The sequence below is a fragment of the Furipterus horrens genome, unplaced genomic scaffold, assembly GCF_987537825.1.
Source record: "Furipterus horrens unplaced genomic scaffold, mFurHor1.1.pri manual_scaffold_5, whole genome shotgun sequence".
In the NCBI taxonomy this organism is placed as follows: Eukaryota; Metazoa; Chordata; class Mammalia; order Chiroptera; family Furipteridae; genus Furipterus; species Furipterus horrens.
This window is the reverse complement of record NW_028327175.1, coordinates 145,073,497-145,097,988: the sequence shown is the minus strand read 5'-3', so window position 1 is coordinate 145,097,988 and position 24,492 is coordinate 145,073,497. Positions and strand designations below refer to the sequence as shown.

At 38.9% G+C, this 24,492-nt stretch overlaps 1 protein-coding gene and 1 pseudogene across 3 annotated transcripts in view; one reads left to right on the top strand and one right to left on the bottom strand.

Moving 5' to 3' along the window:
• The window catches only part of PRKG1 (protein kinase cGMP-dependent 1), a 1,228,801-nt gene that overhangs the window by 306,074 nt on the left and 898,235 nt on the right, over positions 1-24,492 (bottom strand). For all 3 annotated transcript variants that reach the window (XM_090278041.1, XM_090278040.1, XM_090278045.1), the window contains exon 5: positions 6,429-6,492. In XM_090278041.1, coding sequence (XP_090134167.1) covers positions 6,429-6,492 — 64 coding nt within the window. The remainder of the gene's footprint in view (positions 1-6,428; positions 6,493-24,492) is intronic.
• Positions 1,506-3,088, top strand: LOC150010072 (G protein pathway suppressor 2 pseudogene; annotated as a pseudogene).

Genomic DNA, 24,492 nt, shown 5'->3' with positions numbered 1-24,492 from the left:
GGTGATAAACACCTTGACTGAACCAGACAAACTGCTCCGATTATAAGAAAGCACGACTGAAGATTTTCATCTTTAAAAAAAAAAAATCTGAACCATTTTGTAGCTGCCAAAAAGCCTAGTTCAAGGGCTTGTACACAGTAGGCATCTGAGACATAAATCCACAAATCCACAAAGAAGAGAAGCCTAGTTGTGGTTACAGCATCATGTTAAGAAGCTAAAGTTAACAAAACCAGTTGGGCTTTCAGTTTCAGTCATAAAATACAAAGTTGTCCATGCTGGAGAGAGTCATCACACAACTTCAAGCAGGAGGTAATGCAGGTATTCAGTTCCATGTACCCCTGGAAACCCACCATAAGGCAACCTACCACTCTGCAGAGAAGGAATCATGCAGTTTCTTAGGGGCAGTGGCTACAGGGCTGTTTCTGAACCGGGCAAGCCAGGATTTCAGGCTTGAATGTTCATCATTCATCAAGTGTCAGTCAATATTAATGAGGAAGGCGCTGTGACCTGCCAAGGCTTTAGTGAGATTGCCGCTGTGTGAGAGAGGATTCTTCTGTTTATTGCATATCCTGTATGTTCCCTTAATTATTATGAAAGCCTGCAAGTGAGCTTCTCTGAGCTCTCTAGGAAGAACCACCATTCTCTTTTATTACTTGTACCTAAGAATAATTATTTTACTATTCTTTTTTAAGATTATATATATGTATGTGAAGAGAGAGGCAGGAAGGGAGGGAGAAAGAGGGAGAGAAACATCGATGTGAGAGAAATATCTACCAGTTGTTGCTACTATTCGCCCCAACCAGGGACCGAACCCACAACCCAGACATGTGCCCTGACCAGGAATCGAACCAGTGGCCCTTCGCTTTGTGGAACAATGCCCAACCAACTGAGCCACACCAGTCAGGGCAGAATTATTATTTTAATAAAGGCAACAAGGTTTGTCTTTATATAAATAGACCTTTAGTGTAACATCATTCTGCCTTTTTGCTTTACTTTGTATGATGTTGTGCAAATCAGATTACATTTCCAGGAATTATTAATTATTGTAGGCATAGGGCAGTGGGCTATCTCTAACTCTTCTTACCTCTTCCAAACATGTGTTTATTATAAACACCAAGATATTTTTTTTTTAAGAAGCTTAATCCCGGCTAATTCTGCTTTATCCTCTTCTTGTTTGTTTTTCCCCTAATTCCTTTCCCTAATTCCTTCAAAGTCAAATGCTTGCTCCTATGCTGCTTGGAACGTGCCTGTTACCTAATTCTCTGTAGGAAGCTTAAGGGTAGGATGTGTCTCAGCTTCTCTCCCAATTTCCAGCAGGGAAAGAGTTTGGACAGGAATTATGCTTGACATTACATAACCAATAAATATTTGTTGAATGAATACTCTGAGTAGGTTTTCAATAGATATGTGCTACCTGATTGACTCAGTGAGTGACACAACTGGAAGGCTTCACATTTGGGTGCTATCACCATGAATGGGATACAAATATGTCAAGGTCAGGGGGCATGCATCCTGAAGTGAAAGAGGCCATGACTGCTCGCTGGAAATATATTATAGAAGTTTCTGGTAGAGGATCCCCAAAACCTCCAAAATCAAGATGGAAGACAAATAAGGCATGGCAGCCAAGGGCTGGAAGGTCATGGGAAAGGAACAAGGTTTGTGCACTTCTATCATCTATCTTGTCTCCTTTATCTGTCTCAGGGAGATTTAACAAAGGCCAAACCTTTGGACAAATATTCTAAAGAGGAAAAATCTTGTATATCAAGGATTCTGACTTTCCAAATAACTTCTCTGGGGAGACAGTTGAACTGCTGTCAATGACCACTTGCTTCACGAGGAGAGAAATGCCTCTGTAGCCGTCTTCCAGATTTCCTACGCTTGGAATTCCATACTTGTCTTTGGCAATCCCCCAATCAATAGCCTTATGGTGCACATGTTTTCTTTCTTTTTTACTTAGTTCCTCATCAACAGGACAGAGATAGTGATCCTATGTGTGTATGTATGCACGATCTATTATCTATCTATCACTTATCATCATTCATCCCAGTTATTGGATGGGGCACAGCAGTGAAGGCCCTCAGGAGACTGAGGAAAGATCAAAGAGAAGGTAGGCCCCATCCAAGGCCTCGCAGTCAGTGACAGAACCGGGTGCCCATAGCGCAAGCGCCCCGGGCAGCATTATGCCTGTGCTCCTGGACTGTCCCAGACTCCAAATGCCCAGGCCAGGGTGTTGCATCAGCACTCCGTAATGGAGCGGGAGTGCATGCAGCAGAAATAGGAAGCGATGATCAAGATAATTAAACAGATAAAGGAAGGGCAAGAGAAAAGGAATAAAAAGGAGATGGAAAGCAGAATGTTACTATAGGAAACTATCCTGAAGTTGCGGGAGAAGCTTTTGTTCCTTCAGGAAAAGCAGTGGCAGCTTTTCCTGCAGCTTAGAAAAGTTTTACCTGAGGAAGGGACACAGACTGACCTGACCCGTGGGACATCTGCTGCATCCCAGCAGAGCCTGGCTGGTAGCACAGGCACTCACCTCCTCAGCATCCAGGGGCTTGGGGGACACAAACGCCCATGCACCCTCATGGCAGCTGACAGCATCAAACAGATGTTCAGACCTCAGGTGCTTACAACCTGGCCCTCCGTGGGCTCAGAAGCAGCTTTCCCAGGAACACCAGACAATCGCCAATTTGGAGGCAAGTCAGGTGGCTCCGATGGGACATCTAGGCCCCCACCCGACTGTGGGAGTGCACAGCCAGCTTGTAGTCCTAGTCAGCAGCCGAGGCCTTCAGCATTTCCTGCAGTGCAGCACTGTCACAGCCACAGCCCTACACAGTGTGTCACCTTTTTCAGCCCAGCCAGACAGGGTTCCTCCGGCTCGGTGGGGCCCTGTCTTTACAAAAGCAGATGGCACACTGACTTCTCTAACGCATGCTCTCTGTGCCCCGTGCACCCCACAAGTCCAGCCTCCGAACCCCTTGCCTTTGCCCAGATTCCTGCACAGATGCAACCAGCAGGAAAGTCAGGCCTTGCAGCTGCAAACAACCGTGGCCCTGGGCTTGCCTTCATCTGGCACAGCCAGAGCCTGTGATGCTGTGACAAGTGACCATCAGCTTATATCTTCAGTCTCACTCCCACCCTCTCGCTGTGAGCGAGGGATCCTACTGTGTCCCAGTCCCAAGCCAATAACATCTATCTGCCACTGAGAGGATTTTTAAAAAAGCATTATTTTACACATACACACACACAAACACTTTATATCCATTTCTATATCTCTATATTGTTACAATGCTTGAGTCTGAGTCTTGCCAACACTTTCCTCCTGCTTCTGTACTTTGTTAGCCATGTGACCTTGAACAAGTTACTTAACTTTCCTAAGTTCCAGTTTTTTTCCTCTTCTCAAAATATAATGCTAGCATCTACATCATAGAGCTGTTTTCATTGTTATCATTTTTCTTCTTATTAATTGGCTATTATTTAAAAGTTTAGGTTTACAGGAAAACTGAACAGGAACTAGAGTTTCCACACATCCCCCTCTCCCCACCCCCAGTTTCCCTCTAATTAACACCTCACGTTGGTACAGTGCCTTTCCTATGACTGATGAGACAACATTGAAACACTTTTTCTTAATCAAAGCCCATGGTTTACCTCCAGGAGTTCTGTTCTTGTGCTGTGCAGTCTGTGGGTTTGGCCGAGGCACAGGGCCATGTGTCCACTGTAACAGTGTCGTACAGAATAGTTTCCCCGCCCTGAAAGGTCTCTGTGGTTCACCTACTTACCTTCCAGAGCGGGGCGGGGGTAACAAAAAGATAAGTATACATTTTCAGAAGGAAGTACCTGTATGTATGTAAGGAAGAGTAGGGAGAGGTCGGGAGAATTTCTTTTTTCCCGCCAATTTTCAAGATGCAGTACCAGGGCCAGACTGGGTGGGGGAAAGCACTTCCCCATTTATGTGGCTGTTTCACCTGAGCCTTAGCCCCCTGCTGTAAACTGGCCAAGAGTAAAAGTAGTCGCCTCAAATGGTATTCAACAGAGGCCCTCAGCCTGGCACAGAGTCAGCACTGTAAGAGGAAGGCATTGCTGTGGTTTCTCTCAATGGCTTATAGGTGCCCAGTGTTAAAAAAACAAAATGCCAGTATAGTTCTTGCTTTTAAAAAACTTATTATTTAAAGAGGTAAATCTTCAGTAAAGTAGAGACCAATTTAAAGCAATTAACATTTACTTCTTCCACATGATGATAACTACACTGGTCTAGGAGATAGAGGAGAAGAATCTCCCTAAAGAGGAAGAAGTGAAAATGATCAAGACTCAAAACTAGAATGGTCATAGTTGAGAATGTAATGACACAGAACCTCATTTAAAAGAAAGAAAATTATTAATGGATTTCATGGCTTTTCCTTCTTTTTCCATTTTTTTTTTTTTAATGGGCTTGATTGGGACAAGTGAAGTTTTACTTTAGTTTGTTTCGTTTGCAAAATAAGAAAAAGGTCACTATAGAGTTCTCCATTGTATTCAACATGAAAAGCAAAAAAGCAAAGTACCAAGAAAAGCAGTTTTACATTTACAGAGGTTTCAGGTACAATGATCAACACACTCCAAGAGAAATATAACCAGTATTTTTTTCATGAATTTCTTTATACTTGAATAGAGGACTCAAATGTGACTTCCGCTTTACTTTGTATTCAGATATAAGATGAGGGAGACTGATAAGTCATCAGGAAAGTCACTCTGATAAGCCTCAGATTTAGGCTTTGTGCATTCGAGCCTTTGAAATGCTACAGATTATAGAAATGCTGGTATAGTTAGTACCTGGAGACAAAAACATTTTCAGTTCACCTCGATTTTGGCACAAGTCCAAATACTCCTCATGACGCTAAAATCCATTGCTCCTACAATCTCTCTCGGGTCCTCGCTCCTTCCAGGGCACCTGTTCTCCTTGCCCAGCATAAATCCAAGGTCAATGATAATAATCCTTTTTCTCTTACACATTCAACTCCCTAACCTCTTTCTCAATCGCTTATCTTTTCTTGGCAAAATAACCATCCTGGTTAAATCCAAATCTCTGCCTGCCTGGAGCCTGAATCTAGGCAAACAAATGGAGCTGAAACACACACACACACACATACCCACACACACACAAACCACCCTGTATCCAAGCAAACAAATGGAGCTGAAACACATGCACACACACACACACACACCACCACCACCACCACCACCACCACCACCACCACCACCACCACACCACCCCCCTACCCCCCAGCAACCGTCCATCCCCTGACTAAACTTGAGACAGGCTTCCTCCTGACCCTAAATTCTTGGTCTTCCATTTTCTCAGAGCATTTACTTTACAAAGTTTGCAGTTGTAAATGCTTAATCTGACTCTTTGAGATGCAAAGCTTCTCCCAGCCTTTGCCTCTTTTACTGCTGAGGAATGTCTTTCTCAAGGACCTAGCAATTATTCCTTAGAAAGGTAATCTGTAGGGAAGGATGATTAGCAAGCACGTGGCTGGATGGCCCCTCTATGGGAGTACTTTTCCACTAGCTTACCTCAGCACTTAAAAACTTTCCCACCTTCTTTGCAGCAGGGTTAAGCTTTCTCTCTCCCCTCCTGCAAGCCTTAAATAAACTTTCTGGCCTGTTTAGCTTAGCCTTGGAATGGCTAACATGATGTGGGGCCTGAACAACGGCTGCCAATCAGACTATATGTTTCCCTAGTCCGTTCACTCCTTCATTTTCTTTGTACCACCTTCCCTGTCCTCAAACCTCTACCCAGTCCTCATTCTCAGCTGATGCCCTTGCTATCTAGATTAACAGAAGATACCAGAAAGGTTTTCTACGGAAAACCACCCCTGCAAGTGCCCACCTGCACATGTGCCCAGGTGCTCTGCCTTCCCTGTGTCTACGGGCACCAGGGACCCTGTCCTCAAGATGCTGCCGTATAGACCTCCTCTGTCTTCTGCTTCAACATTTCTCATGCTTTGTAAATTCAGACAAAGAGAAGTAAAACTGACACTTTCACATTCAGGCATATCATGATGTGTGTAAAATATACTCAGGTGCTAATAAAATATATACTCAACTGCTAATTCCTGTTGTAAATTTGCCAGTTTGAAGCTTCAGAGTGGCAATTATTACGTTCTTGCTTTATGATGACTAAAATGAGATAGAAATATGTCATCTCCCATTCTTGGAAGTCAAGGTGACATATTTGCTACAATAAAGTCTTTCTCCCTCTATAGTTGATTTGCACATTTCTGACTACCTATAAATGTCAGACGTGCTGAGCTGCTTTTTATTGAAGTCAAATAAAACAGCAACTCAGAGCTTTAAAATATTTAAAAGGTCTCCCTGCAGCTTGTAACTCATCATTGCACAGCTCTCATGGACAAGACCCCATTGGAAAAAGTTTGAATATTAAAAACAATTACCTCTTCAAGGACATCAGCAAGCTTACTGAGGATCTCTTCAGGAAGGCTCTGGAACGTTGGAACACTGAAAAACAAAACAAAACAGATGATTCTGAAGGAATGAACAGCAGTTAAAAAAACAGCAATATTTCTGAATGCAAATGCAAAAGCCTTCATGATGGAGACTCTGCAGATGTAGTTCAAAGCAACAGGTTAAGCATGATTTAGTGACTAACAAGGAAAAGGTATGATTTACGGGTACGAGAAAGAACTTGGGGTTTAGACAGAACCAAGGGCAAATGCTACTTCCATTTATCTGTGTGACCTTAAATGTTTCAGCTATACTAGGGAAAAGCTCTCTCTCCCTTAGCAGCCTGCTGTCACCAGATTCCTTCCAGTTCCAGGTGCCTCTCCGGTTTCTCTATGCCCCTCACCCCACACCCCACACGCACTTTTCTACAGGCCAACTCGCACTCGTTCTTTAGAACACAGCTGGATTGATGATACATTCAGACCTGCGAGCATTCATTCAACAATGTTGGCAGCTTCCTACTCTTCTAACCGCTTCCTGGCTAGATTAGGTCCTCCAATGATAAAGTCTTTTATCCCTTCCTACAACTGTATTAGATAATCGGATATTTGTTACTGGATATCTTTCCTGATCAAACTCAAACATCTCAAAAATAGGAACAGTATCTGTCCTGTTCAATTCCTGTGTTTTTAGTGACTTACAAATTACCCAATAGCATGTGCTGAACAAAGTCATAAAAACACAGATGTGGGAATGCTTCCTAGCACAGTTATGAGGATCATATCAGACAGAATGGAGATAAGAGCCACATGCATGGTAAACACTGAAAAATGTTAATTCTCTTCACCCTCTTCTCTTATTTTTTGCCTCATTGACCAGTAAAAATAAATATTACTTTGAATGATATTAAATATACAAACCAACAGAACTTCTCATATAAGTGAAAGGTAATGACTTAAAAAAAAATTCTTGCCCTGGCTGGTATGGCTCAGTGGATTGAGTGCAGGCCTGAGAACCAAAGGGTTGCTGGTTTGATTCCTAGTCAGGGTACATGCCTGGGTTGTGGGCCAGGTCCCCAACTGGAGACGTGTGAGAGGCAATCATACATTGATGTTTCTCTCCCTCTGTTTCTCCCTCTCTTCCCCACTTCTCTAAAAATAAATAAATAAATAATCTTTAAAATTAAAAAAAAAAAAAAGACATTATTCAATATATAATTCTTGGAACTTCACTGGAAAATCTAACTAGGATGTGGAACTAAAATTTCATTTAATCATATCTTAACGCTTAAATAAGGAAAAGTCTCTAAATGAGTGCCTATACATTTGCATCTATGATATTTGACTTACAGAATAATTCTGGCTTGAGTAGAACGATACAGTGAAAGAAGGCATAACATAGTATTTGGACACAAGCATGAAAGTGTTGCTGTCAATTTTTCTGACACTCTGATTCCTATTACTTGGAGTAAAGCCTATTGATAAGATCCCAAGGTTTTATGCAGAGGTATAACAATGCACACAGGGCCATCTGTTCTACCAGATTGACTGCTGTGGTCTGAGCCATGTGAGCTTTAATTTCCAGAAGGCAATGTATTTCAGCAGCTGGATGGAACATATCATGGGAAGAAACAGAGGAAGGTAGAGGAAGCTGTTTCCAGGAGGTATGTAGATTGAAAAATTGAGCGCTTCCTTGTTCTTTTAATGAGCTATATTCAGTTTCTCCTGACATGTAAGAATAATTTGAATGTCTATATCCTATGGGGGAATTTATGGAAAACACAAACTACAAATGAGTTCTTCTCATTTTATTATAATTGGCTCTCCTCTTTAGACAAACTTATTACTTTTATGCTCTGTCTATATCAAGCCATACTACAATATTTTCATTTCATGAGAGTTCTTAGCCATGAGAAAAAAAATTAACATTTTCTTGACTACATAACACACTAAATAAAAACAAAACATTAAGTTTCAGAAGGGCATTTTAAATAAGTGACCTTTCATAATTTTACTTATTTTTTATTTTCAACTTTATTGAGGTAAAATTGACAAACTGTAAGATATTTAAAGTGTACACTGGTGATTCTGATATACATTAAATTGTGAAAAAAAGTCTCCCATCTAGTTAATCTAGTGAATTAACACATCTCACATATTTATTTTGTGTGTGTGAGAACATTCAAGTTCTATTCTCTTAGAAAATCTCGATTGTACAGTACACTATTATCAACTATAGCCACTATGTTATACATTAGATTCTCAGAGCTTATTCACTTATAGCTGAAAGCTTATACCCTCTTACCAGACTCTTTCTTTCTGTCCCCCCTCCCCCTCAGCTTTTGGCAACTGATTTTCTATTCTATGAGTTTAACTTTGTATTTAGACTTCATGTATAAGTAATAGCATACATTATTTCTTTCTGTTTTATTTCACTTAAGATTAATGTCCTCATGGTCCATTCATGCTGTCACAAACAGCAGGTTTCCATCTTTCTCATGCCTGAATAATACTCCATTGTATATATATTACAATGTGTGTGTGTGTGTTTTTTTAATTCTCACCCAAGGGTATGCTTATTGATTTTAAAGAGAGGGCAATGGAGGGAGAGAGAAAGAGGTAAAGAAACACTGACGTCAGAGAGAATCATCAGTTGGTTGCTTCTCACACATTCCCTGACCAGGAACTGAACCCTCAACCTTTGGCATGTGCCCTGACCAGGAAAGAAACACACAGTCTTTCAGTTTACAGACAAGACTCCAACTGAGTGAGCCCAGGGATATATATCACTATGAGGTAGAAATTTAGGAAGAGGGGCAGGGGTGGGAGGGGATCCATAGTGCTTGCAGAAAAAGTTCATAAATAACTTCAACTGTTTTTAACAGGATTACGAAAGGTGGTCTGGAGCAAGATAACAATCTGAGTTAACAGACCTCTACCCACACATTTGCTTAGAAGGTCACGCTCCCCCGCTTGGAGGAGTGTCCACCACCTTCTCCCACCAAATCTATATGTAATTACTTCACCCCACCCCCACAAATTATATAAGTCCTCAGGACAAAGAGACCCAGCACCTGTGCTTTTCTCATCCACCTCCACTAGGCCGGTTCTCTTACATGAGAACATATCACTAATGAGCATACTAATTCTTATATAGTAATAGGCTTTCTGATCTGCAATTATTTACTGTTGTTGGCAAGAACTGTGTGGAGAGCAGGACCAAGAGAATGGCATTGGTCCAATCAAGATAGCTTAAGACATATAAAACAAAGTGGAGTCATTCCTGTCAGCCAAAATGGCTGTCAGTCAGCCATGACAAGTTGGTTCAAGAGGGAAACTACCTAAGTCAGAGCAGATGCATCTGGCAAGGAGACACACTTAAGATATCTGCCCACATGATCAGAACAGACATGTCTGGCAAGGAGAAACACCTAAGATATCTGCCCATGTGATCAGAATTGCCATTTCTGCAGAGTGGAACCACCCATAGATAAGTTCCTACAGAAGATCCACCCTTGCTATCAGTGATGTCAAGCAGAATAGCCATGCACCACCCACAGGCAAATTCCACACTTGCCATCAAGGGTACCAAGACATTAATTGAAAAGGCCCAGAAGGGTGGAGTACACCATTTTCAAGGTATAACTGAGGCAGGTTCCAAACCTCTGCTGAGACAGCAAAGCTCCACACACCAGAGTGCTGCTCCATGCCATGCTGAGCTCCCTGGGCATCGGATGCCAGAGGCTCTACCCTGCTGGACTAAGGACTTCATCTGTCCTGCTGCCCATCTGGCTCAGGAGAGTCTTCCTTGCAAGATGCTAACAATTCCCTTGCCCACAGTGCTGTCTCCCAGACCTGCAGACTGAGACTCTTGGATTCGGGCTCATTATCCCCCATTGATTGCTCTGCCAGGCTGCTCAGCAGGCAGCTAGCCAAGCACTTGCCTGGCTGACTTATAGGAAAGATTATATCACAAACATACATTTGTGAAAAACTGAGCCTCCCACAACATCACAATGTTTTACAGTTTTAAATACCTCAAAACATTCAGCAGCATTTATGATTAATAAATATTAAAATTATTTTTAAAAAGGAATACTCTAAAATTAATAGTAACAATTGAAGAACTTCTAGATTTAAGAAAATAGAAATCAATTAGCAGAAGAATAAGAGGTTTTGAGACAGGATAATAAAAAGCTAGAAAAATTCCTTGGCGATTAGAATAGGGAAACAGATAGCTGAACACAATGGCTGAGCAATTTACAGTCAGATACAAAAATTCACCTTCCTAGAGATAGCAGCTAAGCCTCAGTCCTGTTTGAGCTCCAGGCCCAGAAAAACAGCAAAACCAGGTGGGCAAGGCCAGAACCAACTGCAGTGACTAAAGACCCCCTGCCCAGCCACTGACCAATCAGTGGAGACCATGACCCTGAAAGGGCACACCTGGAGAACTGATGCATATTCTGCTGAAAGCCTCCCCTGAGACCTCCCCTAAGATTCCCGCCTGAAAGAAAGAGATAAAAGCTTCAAGACAAAGGACGCAGTGGGCACAATCTCCCTCTGGGGAGCAGCCAGTGACATTTTCCTGTTCCTTACCCACCCCTCAACTTTATTCTTCACAGGCACGCGTCTCCTAAACTCTAAGGCAATGGGCAGCTGGCAGCTTGTCCCAGGCAGATCCCTTAAACCCATCCCTAAGGCACCTTGGCCCTGTCTTCTCAGCCAGCTAAGGCAGCCCAGCTGAGGCTCTCCTGCTGCTTCTATACTAAGCATTTTCTTGCCACTCTGGGCAGGCCCATCCTCTCCATTGAGGATGTACTAATAAAACTCTTATTCATCCACTTTTGTCTCGCTGATCTATAATTCTTTAGTGCATCAGGAAGAAGAACCAAGCTCTAGTAACAGCTTCATTTTTATAAATAATTCTGAAAACACTTTTGTATCCATCTCTAAAATTTTAAGATCTCTATTTCTCCAAACACTATATTAGTTCTCTCATGTAATTAATCTGCTAAGAATTATTGGTCCAATGGCTTCAACACCAAGAAAAAAACAACTGAGGATATTCATAATTTGCAATTCTAACCATGAAATGCCTTGGTTGAATTTTCCCAAATACATCAAAAGACATTAATTCAGACTCCACTAATCTCTATGTATGATAACTCAAGATGAAGCTGTCTATGACTTAGAAAACTTAAGACAAAGTAATTATAAGAACAAACTTCCATAAAATGTTTAAATAGTAGAGGAGTGTGTTTTCACTTACATAAAAACATTGTAATAAACATTACATGCTTATTACAACTAATTCTTACAGATCTATAAAACATTTTGGTTCCCTAAGGACTTGCAATAGGCCTGAAGCTATAGAATGTGTGTGAAGGTAATATAAAAAAGATGCTTTAATGTGTGGAGCATTTCCTTTGGATTTCCCAATCAAAAGAAGGACTTGGAATTTGTACTGATAATAATAGAAGATAAGATATAAGTGCTTTCTATTTGGCAGGCACTGTGCTAAGAGTATTTTAGATCATGTAAATTTTATTTTTATTTTACAACAGCTTTATCAAATAACCATTGTTATTGTCATGAATTTTACAGATAAGACCACTGGGATCTTGAAAGTTTGCCTAAGGTCACACAGTTCAGCATGGGTGAAAAAAAGGATGGAAATTTCCATCTAACTGACTGTGGAGCTAGTCACTTGAGCTATGCAGTTTTCTGTAAAAGTATTTTAAAAAGCCTCATGTAACTTTCAAAGCAGCGCTACACTGTTTTAGGTATCGATTTAAAAGTGAATCACCCCTGGCTGGTGTGGCTCAGTGGACTGAGTACCGGACTGTGAAGCAAAGGGTTGCCAGTTCTATTCCTAGTCAGGGCACATGCCTAGGTTGCAGGCCAGGTCCCCAGTTGGTGTCTGAGAGACCACCACACGTTGATGTGCCTCTCCCTCTGTTTCTCCCTCTCTTCCCCTCTCTCTAAAAATAAATGAAATCTTTAAAAAAAAAAACGTTTAAAATGAATCAATAATACTAATAACATTTGACTTAGTGACTTCATTTACTGACTTTTTACTATGAAAAATATCAAATGAATTAAAAGATGAATAGTTTCAATAACCTGTATTCTTATCACCTAAATTTGTAGCTGTTAATTTGCCTATCTTTGCTTTATCTACCTTCAATCTAGCTGACTTTCTTTATGTGTATAGATTTTATAGTCATTTTTAATAAAATTTTGAAAGCAGCTATCAAACTTCACCCCAATACTTCAGCATACACATCCTAAAAATAACATGTTCCTAAATAAATAACTATAATACCATTATCATACATAAGAAAAATTAACTACGATTCCAAAATATCTAATACCTATGTTGTTAGCGGCAGAATAGCACCAGAACATTTCCTGCAATTGGACCTTGGTTCAGCAACCTCAATACTTGAGTTCTACCTAAGACAGAACTCAGAGGCAAGACTCAAATATAAGCAAAAGTTTATTTAGAAAGTCATAGAGGTAGAAGAAGTGAGCCAGCCAGGCTGTGTAGGTTCAGAAAACAAGTTACAGAGGCAAAAGAAGGGCTCTTGGAGCTTAGGAAAAACAAAGGCAGAGAGAACGAGCCTGCAAGAAGGAGATGGGAAAGGCCTAGGCATGCTCCAGAGAGAGAGAGAAAGAAAGGAGAGAGAGAGAGACAGAGACAGAGACAGAGAGCCCATCAGTGAAAAGAAGAGGTAGGGAAATGTGCAGGGGAGAGAATGAGAGACAGAGAGCTGAGTCCTCCGTCCTGAGTGTTTTTATCCCCTCTCTAAAGACAAGGATCTCAGGGTAGGTCCCAGAGGAGGATCTCAATAGGATGTTCATCAGCTTTTACAGGTGTGCTTTTCTGAGTCATGTTCTCTTCTGATTGGTGGGCACTAAGCAAGAGGGTCACTAGTCATTGCATTTGGTCTTGATGTCAGCCATGGTGTCAATCCAGCTGGCTGTTTTTCTGATCCTGGAGCTAAAACACAAGTAAGGCCTAGATGTCATCTCTAGTTTGACTAAAACTCCGTCTCTGTGGTCAACAGACCCAAGGCTTTGTTCCTAAGATTATCTGTTGTAGGTCAGAACCTCCATGTCTCAAGGGATTAATGCTTGGGGAGCGGTCATGCAAGAGCTTGAATGGGAATTGTATGAGTCTATTCTCTGGCCCCTTTGATCCTCCTCTAAGAGGGTATACTATGTGACTAATGACATGACAGGTAAGAAAAGGTCAGGGGAGGGTCCAAACTGTTAAGATCAGGAATATATGATCAGGAGGTCTAAACCACATGATTAGCAATATGCTCAGGGAAGAAAGATTACCTTGGGGGCAAGGTCCCATCCTACAACTGTACCCTCACTAGGCACCCAGGGCTTTCTGCACTGGGTGCCTTTCCATACCTGGTACACAGTCCTTGCTCTGCTCAGGACTATCTGCCTACTATAAGTCCATATTCAAATATTACCTATTGTTCAATTTCTTCATTGTTAGTTTTTTTTTTTTTTTTTCAACCAGGATCCATAAAGATCCATGCACTGCTTTAAACTGTTACGTTTCTCTAGGTTCTTATTCTACACAATCCTCCCACCTTTCCCCCCAATTATTACAATGACTTTTTGAAGTGATTGCAACAATTGTCTGATTGAATGCCCCAAATTCTGAATTTGTCCTAGTGATTTTATTGTTGGTAATCTGTATGAAAATAAAAACTAACAAAGGGAAAAAATAAATACAAAGAATTTTATTTACAGCTATGTGACCACGAAAAGAAAAAGCGGGCTTCTTATAGAATAACATGACATCAGCAGTGGTGCTCAAAATGTGATCTGAGAGCCCAGAATTTCCCAAGACCCTTTCAACGGGATCCTCAAAGTTGAAACAAATAGTCTAAGTTGTAATTCACCTTTTTTATGCTTCTTCTTACAAATGTGTACAGTAGACTTCTCCAGAGGCTATATGACATATGATGGCATCATTACTTTGAAGGCTAATGGCTGTATGCTTCTATGTTCTTTTGCTTTCTAGAAATTTTTAAGGTATAGTAGATTTATGATATGTGCACTATTTACAGAAATTAACTCAGTATTACATCAGTACTTCGACTGTTCACCTACTAGTTAGTTATCATTGTGTTGCAATAACAGTATTATATTTTTTCAAAAACATTTTTAACTTTTTAAATTTTATCTAAAACTTACAATTTTAGAAATTGGAATAATGATCAATGTTAAGGATTTAATAAAAACTTAATATTTTTATATTTTCTTATTTTTAAGGGTAGATAATTTACTGGAAATTGGAAGATTGTAAGACTCTTATTTTCCAACCACAGCTGCCAATTTCTAAGTCTAAAAACACTGAAAAATATAAAAAGGACACATCAGAGAGTATCCTGACTCATGGAGGGGATAAATCTAGTCCAAGGAAATTTGGAGACATTGGAAATAAGAAATAGAAACTCCAAAAAAACAAAAGCCCTGGACTAGAAGGCTTCACAGGTGAATTTTCCAAACATTGTGAGAAGAACTAACATCTCTCCTTCTCAAACTATTTCATAAAACTCAAGAGGATGGAAGGCTCCCAAACTCATTTATGAGGCCAGCATTATCTTAACTCCAAAATCAGATAGAGAAACTACAAAGAAAGATTATAGGCCAATATCCCTGACAAACACAGATACTGAATCCTTAACAAAATATTAGCAAACCAAATACAGTAACATATCAAAAAGATCATACACCACTATCAAGTGGGATTTATTCTGGGAATTCAAGATTGGTACAATATTCGCTAATCAATAAATATAATTCATCACATAAACAAAATGAAGAATAAATACCATATGATTGTATTAATAGATGCAGAAAAAGCATGTGATAAAATCCAGCACCCATTTATGATTTTAAAAAACTCCCAGCAAACTGGGAATAGAGGGAACATACCTAAACATAATGAAGGCCATATATGACAAGCTCACTGCCAGCATCATACTCAATGAGTAAAAACTAAAAGCATTCTCCTTAAGATCAGGAACAAGACTGGGATGTCCACTTTCACCTCTCTTATTCAACATAGTACTAAAATTTCTAGCCACAGAAATCAGACAAGAAGAAATAAAAGACATCTAGATTGGGAAGGAAGAAGTGAAACTGTTGTTACTTTCAGATGACATGATACTGTACATAGAAAACCTCAAAGATTCTACCAGTAAACTACTAGAACTGACAGATGAATCCAGCAAAGTAGCAAGATACAAAATTAATATCCAGAAATCAGTTGCATTTTTATATGTCAATAACAAACTAACAGAAAGGGAGATTAAGAAAACAATCCCATTCACAATTGCTACAAAAAGAATAAAATGCCTAGGAATAAACCTAGCCAAGGATGTTAAAGACCTGTACTTGGAAAATCATAAGACACTGAAAAAAGAAATTGAAGAAGATACAAATAAGTAGAAGCACATATCATGTTCATGGATAGGAAAAATTAACATCACTAAAATATCCATACTACAAAGAGCAATTTATAGAGTCAACACAATTCCTATCAAGATTCCAATGATATATTTCACAGAATTGGAACAAACATTTCAAAAATTTATATGGAACCACAAAAGGCCATACCTAGTAAAAGCAATCCTGAGAAAGAACAAAGTTGGATGAATCACACTACCTAATATCAAACTATACTATAAAGCCATAGTGATAAAAACAGAATAGTACTGGCATTAAAACAGACACACAGATAAACGGAAGAAAATAGAGAGCCCAGAAATAAACCCACACCTTTATAATCAATTAATATTCAACAAAGGAAGCAAGCACATACAATGAGGTAAAGATAGTTTATTCAATAAATGGTGCTGGGAAAATTGCACAGCTACATGCAGAAAAATGAATCTAGACCATCTTCTTAAACCACACACAAGAATAAATTCAAAATGGATCGAAGACTTAAATGTTAGACCAGAAACCATAAAAATTATAGAAGAAACAGCAGCAATATCTCAGACATTGCACATAGCAATATTTTATTGGATATATCTCCCCAGACAAGAGAAACAAAAGAAAAAATAAACAGATGGGACTACATTAAACCAAAAAGCTTTTGCACAGCAAAGGAAATCATCAACAAAATAAAAAGACAACCTACAGAATGGGAGAACATATTCACTGATACATCTGATAAGGGATTAATATCTCAAATTTATAAAGAACTTATACAACTCAAAACCAAAAGAAACAAATAAACAAACAAACAAAAAACCCACAAGTGACCCAATTAAAAAGTGGGCAAAAGATCTGAATAGACACTTCTCTAAAGTGATGGCCAACAGACATATGAAAAGATGCTCAACATCACTAATCATCAGAGAAATGCACATTAAAACCACAATGAGATATCATCTCACACCTACCAGAATGACTATCATCAATAAGTCAACAAACAATAAGTGCTGGTGAGGATGTGGAGAAAGGGAAACCCTTTTGCACTGTTGGTAGGAATGCAGATCAGTGAAGCCACTGTGGAAAGCAGTATGGAGATACTTCAAGAAATTAAAAATGGATCTGCCTTTTGACACAGCAATCCCACTTCTGGAAATATATCCAAAGGAACACAAAACACTAATTCAAAAGAATATGAGCACCCCTGTGTTCATTGCAGCATTATTTACAATCACCAAGATATGGAAGCAGCCCAAATGTCTATGAGTAGATGAGTAGATAAAACAACAACAGGCCATTTACACAATGGGACAGTATGAATGGACCTGGAGAACATTTTGCTAAGTGAAATAAACCAGCTGGAAAAAGGCAAATACTATATGATTTCACTCATATGTGGAATCTAATGCATAAACCGAACTAACAAGGAAAATGGGGAAAGACTCATAGATGGAGAGCAAGGTGAGAGCGGGGGAGGAGGTTGGGGCATGGAGGTATTGAGCAAAAAGAAAGAAAACTCATGGACATGGATAACAGTGTGGTAATTGCTGGGGGGAGGGGAGTATAAGAAGACTAAATGGTAGTGTAAAAAATACAATTAAGAATTTAAGTTCTCAATAAAAATGATTAAATTTTTAAAAAACAGAAATATAGCAAAGTCTATCATTCCTTCGACATTATAGATGATAATAATTTACCCTATTGTCTTATACAACAGAACATTTTTTAAATAATATGCCAGCTGTGATGTTACTTTGAGCCCAATTACTCAGTTTTACAAAATAAATACTGAATCTTTAACTGTAGACATGATGTAGTTTTTAAAAGTCAAAATATTTTTGGTACAGCTTTTCAAGTCAGAAATGACAGTTTAAGTGAGGCATTTTACATGGTAAATTTTCATATTTCAATGATAGAGAATCCCACAGGATAGCTGAGAGATGCCTTGCAGAGTTGACCCTACTGAGTGCCTGCTGCATTGTCAGTAAAAGAATTCATTGCACTGCCCCTTTCCAATGATATAATACCTTGCTGAACTAAACATCAAGCTGCAAACACAAAGATGAGTTAAGACCTTTCCTGCAAAATTGTACTTATGACTTTACAAATGATTAATCTACAGTCATGGCTGGACTTGATGTTTCACTTGTATTCATCTGGTATCAAACCAACTAATCATTAAAAAAGATAATTTTTATATGAATACTTGGCAACACACCCCATGGTCCTGACCTATTCAGTATGGAATAAATTTTTAAATCTTATGGTTTACCATGAAACATTTGCACCGATGATACAAAAGCAATGGGGACTCCTCAGCACAAATTAAAGCAGTAACACCAAACTATCCTGGTTGTCATTGTGTCCATAATCACCACATACTTAAAAGTAAAATAAAATAAAATGCCACTTTTAATTTTAAATGCTTCTGATGAAACAAACCCTTGGGTATGGATATTTTTAATATCGTGTGACAAACAGCAAGTACACATGAAGTACATCTGCTGCAGGCTGAGGTACAGTATTTGTCTCAAGGAAAATGACATGTAATGGTTGGAGTTGCAAGCTGACTTAACCACGTTTGTATAGAACGTCATTTTTACTTGGCAGTGACCAACAAAATTTGGTTAATCAGACTTGAGTATCTAGGAGACTGTTTTTCTAAATAAATAAATACATACATACATACATACATACATACATAGATAAAGTGAGCCTGTCACTTCAAGGAAAACAAGAAAAACAACAGACAGTATTTGTTGCCCATAACATAATTTGAATTTTTGAATGAAAATTAAAACTTCAAAAACTTTTATCTGCTACTGTGGGCTTAACAAATTTTTTTTCAATACTTGAAGACTATCTGCTGAGATTATTGCTGATATATTGATATAACAAAGGAGAGTTTTTTGATATTGGAAATTTGCATAACTCAGCAAACCAGTATTTTCCAGGTGACCAATACATGATGCTATAAAATCATGCCTGGGGAAAGAGCTATTCAAAGTATAAGATGAGTTAATAGATTTTACAGTAATGAAGTATAAAAAGTTCATTGATATGGTTTCTAATTCCATATTGCAACTAATCTTTCATAAATTACCAATTGTTGGGCTTTGTGGGAGTATCAAATATGAATGTCTAGTTATGTGAAAAGACCGTTAGAATAGTCCTCCCTTTTTCCACTGCATATCTCTATGAGGCTCATTATCTTCATATACTTCACCCAAAAGCAAAATTCAAAAGATGAAATGCAGAAGAGGATTTGAAAATCTGCCATTTTCTACTAAGTCAAATACTCACAGGTTGTAAAAATGTAAACTCAAGCTTCTCTTTTTACTAAGGTTTTTTCTCTCTTGGAAAATACAGTTATTTCATTCAAAATAGACTTGTTGGGTTAACATGCAATAATATTTATTTTTTATTTTTTAATGAATTCAATAATTAATATTTTAGGATATTATAATTTTTAACTCCTAATACAGTCAATATAAATAGGTTTTACCCACATACATTGGAGAACCACTGACAGTCAGTGGTTATAAGTGATATATGGATGAAAAGAATGCAAAACATGAAATGCTTAAAACATCCTATTACAAGGAAAAGGTAATACAAATTATGTGTGTCATAAAGTAATTATGTTTTTTATTGAAGTCTGTTACAATTATGAATACAGAAACTTGTCAGGAAATTGTCAGATTAACAGGGATTTTATTAAGCATAATGGCTATTAGTTTTTTTCCCCTGTCTCCACTTTCTTATATTTTCGAATTTTCTATTTTGTAAATGTATTTTTATAATAGTAAAAATACAAAATGCAAAATTATGGTTATGACTAGATAAAAAGGTACCCTAATGGGTCCATTCAAAAGGAAAGATTTCCTTACTATTCATAAAATATTGTGGCTTAACTTATTAATTCATTAAAACTTATTGAGTGTCTGCTATGTGCCATATATTGTTGTAGGTATTGGAATTCATCAATAAACAAAAGCAAAGATTCCTGCCTATTGATCAGAGAAATAGAAAATAAACATAATATATTATACATATATTTATATATGTCATATAGTATGTTAGATAAAGACAAGAGCATTTTACGTCATCCAAGATCCAACAGGGTAACAGGGATTACAGTGGTTGAAGGGATAGGTTGAAATATTCAACAGAACAAGGATGTCCTCATTGAGAATGGGAGATTTTAGCAGAAATTTGAGAGAGGTGAAGAATTAAGAAAGAGCATCCAGGTAAAGGGAAAAGGGAGGGCAAAGGGTTTTATGTGCTGAGTGGATTCCAAAAGCAGCAATGTGGTCAGGGTATCTAGAGCTTAGCAAGGTGAAGGAGAGTGGAGGAGAGGTAAACCTCAAGAGGTAAGGGAGAGCCCTGACTCGTGTGGTTGGCATCATCGATGTACAAGAGGCAACTGACTGATGTTTCTGTCCCTCTTTTTCTCCCTCCCTTCCCCTCTCTCTAAAAATAAATTAATTATAATCTTTTTAAAAAGAAGGTGAGCTCACCAGTGGGCTGGAATACCATTTTAAGGATTTGGCTTCAATCTGAATGAAATGTGGACCCTGGTGTGACATGATCTTACTTATATATTAAAGCGATCCCTCTGTCAGCTCGATAGAGAATGAACTGCAAGGGGACAAGAGCCGAAGCTGGCAGACCAGATGAGGCCTACAGCATGACGGATGATGGAGGTTCAGAAACAGTGGATGCAATGGAAGGGGAGAAGCAGTGAAGCTCTGTCATATTTCAGAAATTGAAGCAGTGGGAATTCCTGGTAGACTTGATGTGGGATGAGACAGAACAAGGAGGGACAAAGATGACTCATTGCACTTGAAAAATAACCTAGAAAAACAGTTTAAACTGTTTTCATACTAAACAAGCAATTTAAAAAGTCGACTTAGTTGCAAAGAGTCTAATTTATCAGGTTTTATTTTTTAAATATAACCAAAGAGTATCAGATGCAGCCCCATATTTATAAGGCAAGCTATCTCTTGAACAAACGTAAGTCTTGCAATAGTTCAACAGAGAACAAACTGATGGTTGCCAGACTGGGGTGGCGCAGGGTGGACAGGAGCCTGATGAAAAAGGAGGAGGAATTAAGAAGTACAAATAGGTAGTTTTAAAATAATCATGTATATATAAACTACAGCATTGGGAATATATTCAATAATATTGTAATAACTATATATGGTGCCAGGTGGGCACTAGAATTATATTTGTAAATTATATAATTGTCTAACCACTATACTGTACACTTAAAAGTAACATAAAATAATGTTGAATGTCAGATGTAATCGAAAAATTTAAGTAATTATTCAACAATGCCCTCTACCTGGAGCAGAGCACACAGAGTTATATTAATTATCTTTGGGTGGCATTTGGAGAGCAGTGGCCTTTTTATTCTGTCATAAGAAATAAGCTCTGTGTCAAGTTTAATGTCAAGAATATTGACAGGTATTGCTTATTTCTGTGCTAGCAGCTTCATACATCTCATACCAATTAAATGAAAGCAGAAATCTCCGGCTTACCAAAGAAATCAATTTCTATTGATGAAGGATTAAAGTAAGGGTCCCTCAACCTGACAGCAGCTGATCTTTCCTTTTGGTGAGCTCATCCAAAGGTTCTCTGCCCTCAGCATATTTTCTTCTCTTAATTGGATCACCTGGCACTGATCCTGGTTCAGTCTACTATACAAGCCTTTTAACTGGTCTTTCTTTGCCCCTTCCTTTCTGTACACATCACTTTCATATTTATTTTCTATCAGCAACATTTAGCCAATATCACACAATGGCTTCAGTCCTTCAATAGATGCCTATTATCTCACCAGCTTATGAGAGTAACAATTTACTTTGCATGTACTGTAAGACTACTTTAAATAAAGCAAACCACTACAGACACATGAGGTCTGGAAGATTGCAAAGTGATTAAGCAAAGGGCTTTATTTTTATATTTAAAGATTTTATTTATTTACTTTTTAGACAGAGGGAAAGGAAAGGAGAAAGAGAGGGAGGGAAACATCAATGTGTAGTTGCCTCTAGCATGCCCCTTACTGGGGACCTGGCCCGCAACCCAGGCATGTGCCCTGACTGGGAATCAAATAGATGACCCTTTGGTTTGCAGGCCAGCACTCAATCCACTGAGCCACACCAGCCAGGGCAGACATACGGACTTTAGAATGAAAGAGAATCAGGTTGACTTGAGCTCCACTACTAATTATTATTTATGCCTTTGGCAAGTAACTTAACCTTTCTAGGTCTCAGCCCCCTTGAAGGATAATACCATTGCTTACCTAGGGTTATGGTGAAAATAAGTGAAAAAGGAGATATACAAGTATAGCATTAAGAAGATTCCTGGTACATGTAAACATTCAATAAACATTAACAGCCAAAATTATATGCATTTTTTTGTTCTAAATGCTATTACTGTTTAACACCTTCAACAATCAAAAAATCAACTTACTAATACATCAGATATGAATCTCAGTGTAGACTCATGAGTGCTGAAAATACCCATTTCTTCATTTTCTTAAATCAAATTCTATTTAATTTGGAGTATAACCCTTCTTCTTCGGTGAGCTATTGATTCATTACACACATTATTTAGCTCTTTTCCCAAGGCCGCACCTGAACACAGGAGGCACGTCATGCGGAGAAAGTGGGGAGTTAAGTCTCTAATCTCCCTGCTATCAGGGTCACATAGGACCCTTGAAGTTCAATTAGCTCTCTGCTTTTGTGCCTACAGGGGAAGAAGGAAATCTCAAATGGAGCTGCAACCCTGGAGCTTTCCATCAGCCTCCCTTGGTGAGTTCAAGCAGAGAAACCCACTCTTGGAGAAATACCTCCAAGGTTATCTGCTTTCTCCTTTTGACTCTAAACACTCTTTGTAATCACTTTAAATGAATTTAGGCTTTAAAAATAATTAAGAAGTGTCTCCGATCCTAGAAGCTTCTAGTGTTAATCAAAAACTTAGATCAAGAAATGCAGGGAGCCTACAATCCTGTCTGCAAAAGGAAAAAAGGGATAACATCAGTGAAATATTTTAATAATTTATGTTGAAATAACTGACCTCCAGATCCATCCCTGACATTTGCAAGACCCTGATCTCCATCCACCGCAGCCACCCCCACTCCACACACTACACAGTCTTTCGGTCAACACTGAAAGAGATGGGGAAAGCATGAAGGCAGGAAGGAAGGGCCTGGGAGAACAGTGGAGATCCTGAAAACAAACTCAGGGCCACCTGGGCAGGAAGTTTCAGGGGCCTGCTCTCAGCACATGGCATAGAAGGGTCAGGCTGCATCCTCTTGGTTACTTGCCCAGAAGAGGGGCATGCCCAGAGAAACTAGAAGGGAACCTTTCTAAAGTAGAGGGTCCAGACGAGGTAGCTCTGAGAATGGTACCAGGATCCTCTTCCCTAGTTACTCATTCTTCTCTTGACTTTACCGAGTGCCATTAACAGGGTCTTTTCCTCTATAACCTTTAAGCTGCATGCCTTTTCTCATGTAAACTCTTCAAGTACATTCTCCCACATCTCTTTATCCCTTTTTATGTCTCAATTCTAATTATTAATTAATAATAGAAAATTTAACGTTTTCTCAACAACGAAAAAGGGAAAATCTATGAAGCCATTATGTCTGCAACTATCATTTAGACAAGAGTTATCTTCTTATCAATTAGCTATCTGTTCTACCATCCTAACTCCAGGTATTATGTGTAAGAGACGGGCAAATCACTACAGCTCAATAAATCTTAGTGCTTTCTTCTATAATAGAAAAATAATAATTCTGGCCCAAACAATTTCACACAAATGTCATGAAATAATATGAGAGAATGTATTTAAAATTGCTTTACTGTCAAATGAAAGCACCAAATATCAGTGATTGTATAATCTGTAAACACAACAAACATTCTAAAAGCACTGTCTTAAAAACCATCTTGTAAAACTATACTATACAACTAGAACTGTCAAATTTGAATTTAATGTTATTAAATTCTACAAATTTACCATGCTTTCCAAAGCAAGTCTCAATCACTTAGGCCAGATTCTTGGTCAAAATGCCCTAGTGTGGGCAACCGCTCCGCATGGTTTAAGGAATTGTAGACCTGGCCTGAGCATGGCGAGACGCCAGCTTTCTGGCCGCGCTTGCCTTTAAGTCTCAACATAAGGCTGTGTGTGGAACATGACTGACAACCACTCAGAGGGTTGCCATAGGAATTAGATCAAAGAGCGCTTGTTATGCTCATTATGCTTTAGAACTTGCTCTGCTTTCCTTATCAGTAATGTAACATAAACAATCTCTAGCAAGGAGTGTATGAAACCTTGCATCTGGTCAAGATGTTTTATGGACCCTGACACAGACTGGTCACTGCGACCCCTATACTGGTATGTGTAATCTGTTACTGTCAGACGCCTAATGACTATAGATGATTTATGAATTTTAGCCTTGTATCTCTCACATGTATCCTCCTCAACAAAAGGCATGAGGAATGAAGGTTTGGCTGCTGGTCTCCACTAGAGAGGCAGTCACCTTCCTTCCCCCAGACATAATAAAGTGTCCTGGGTAAAA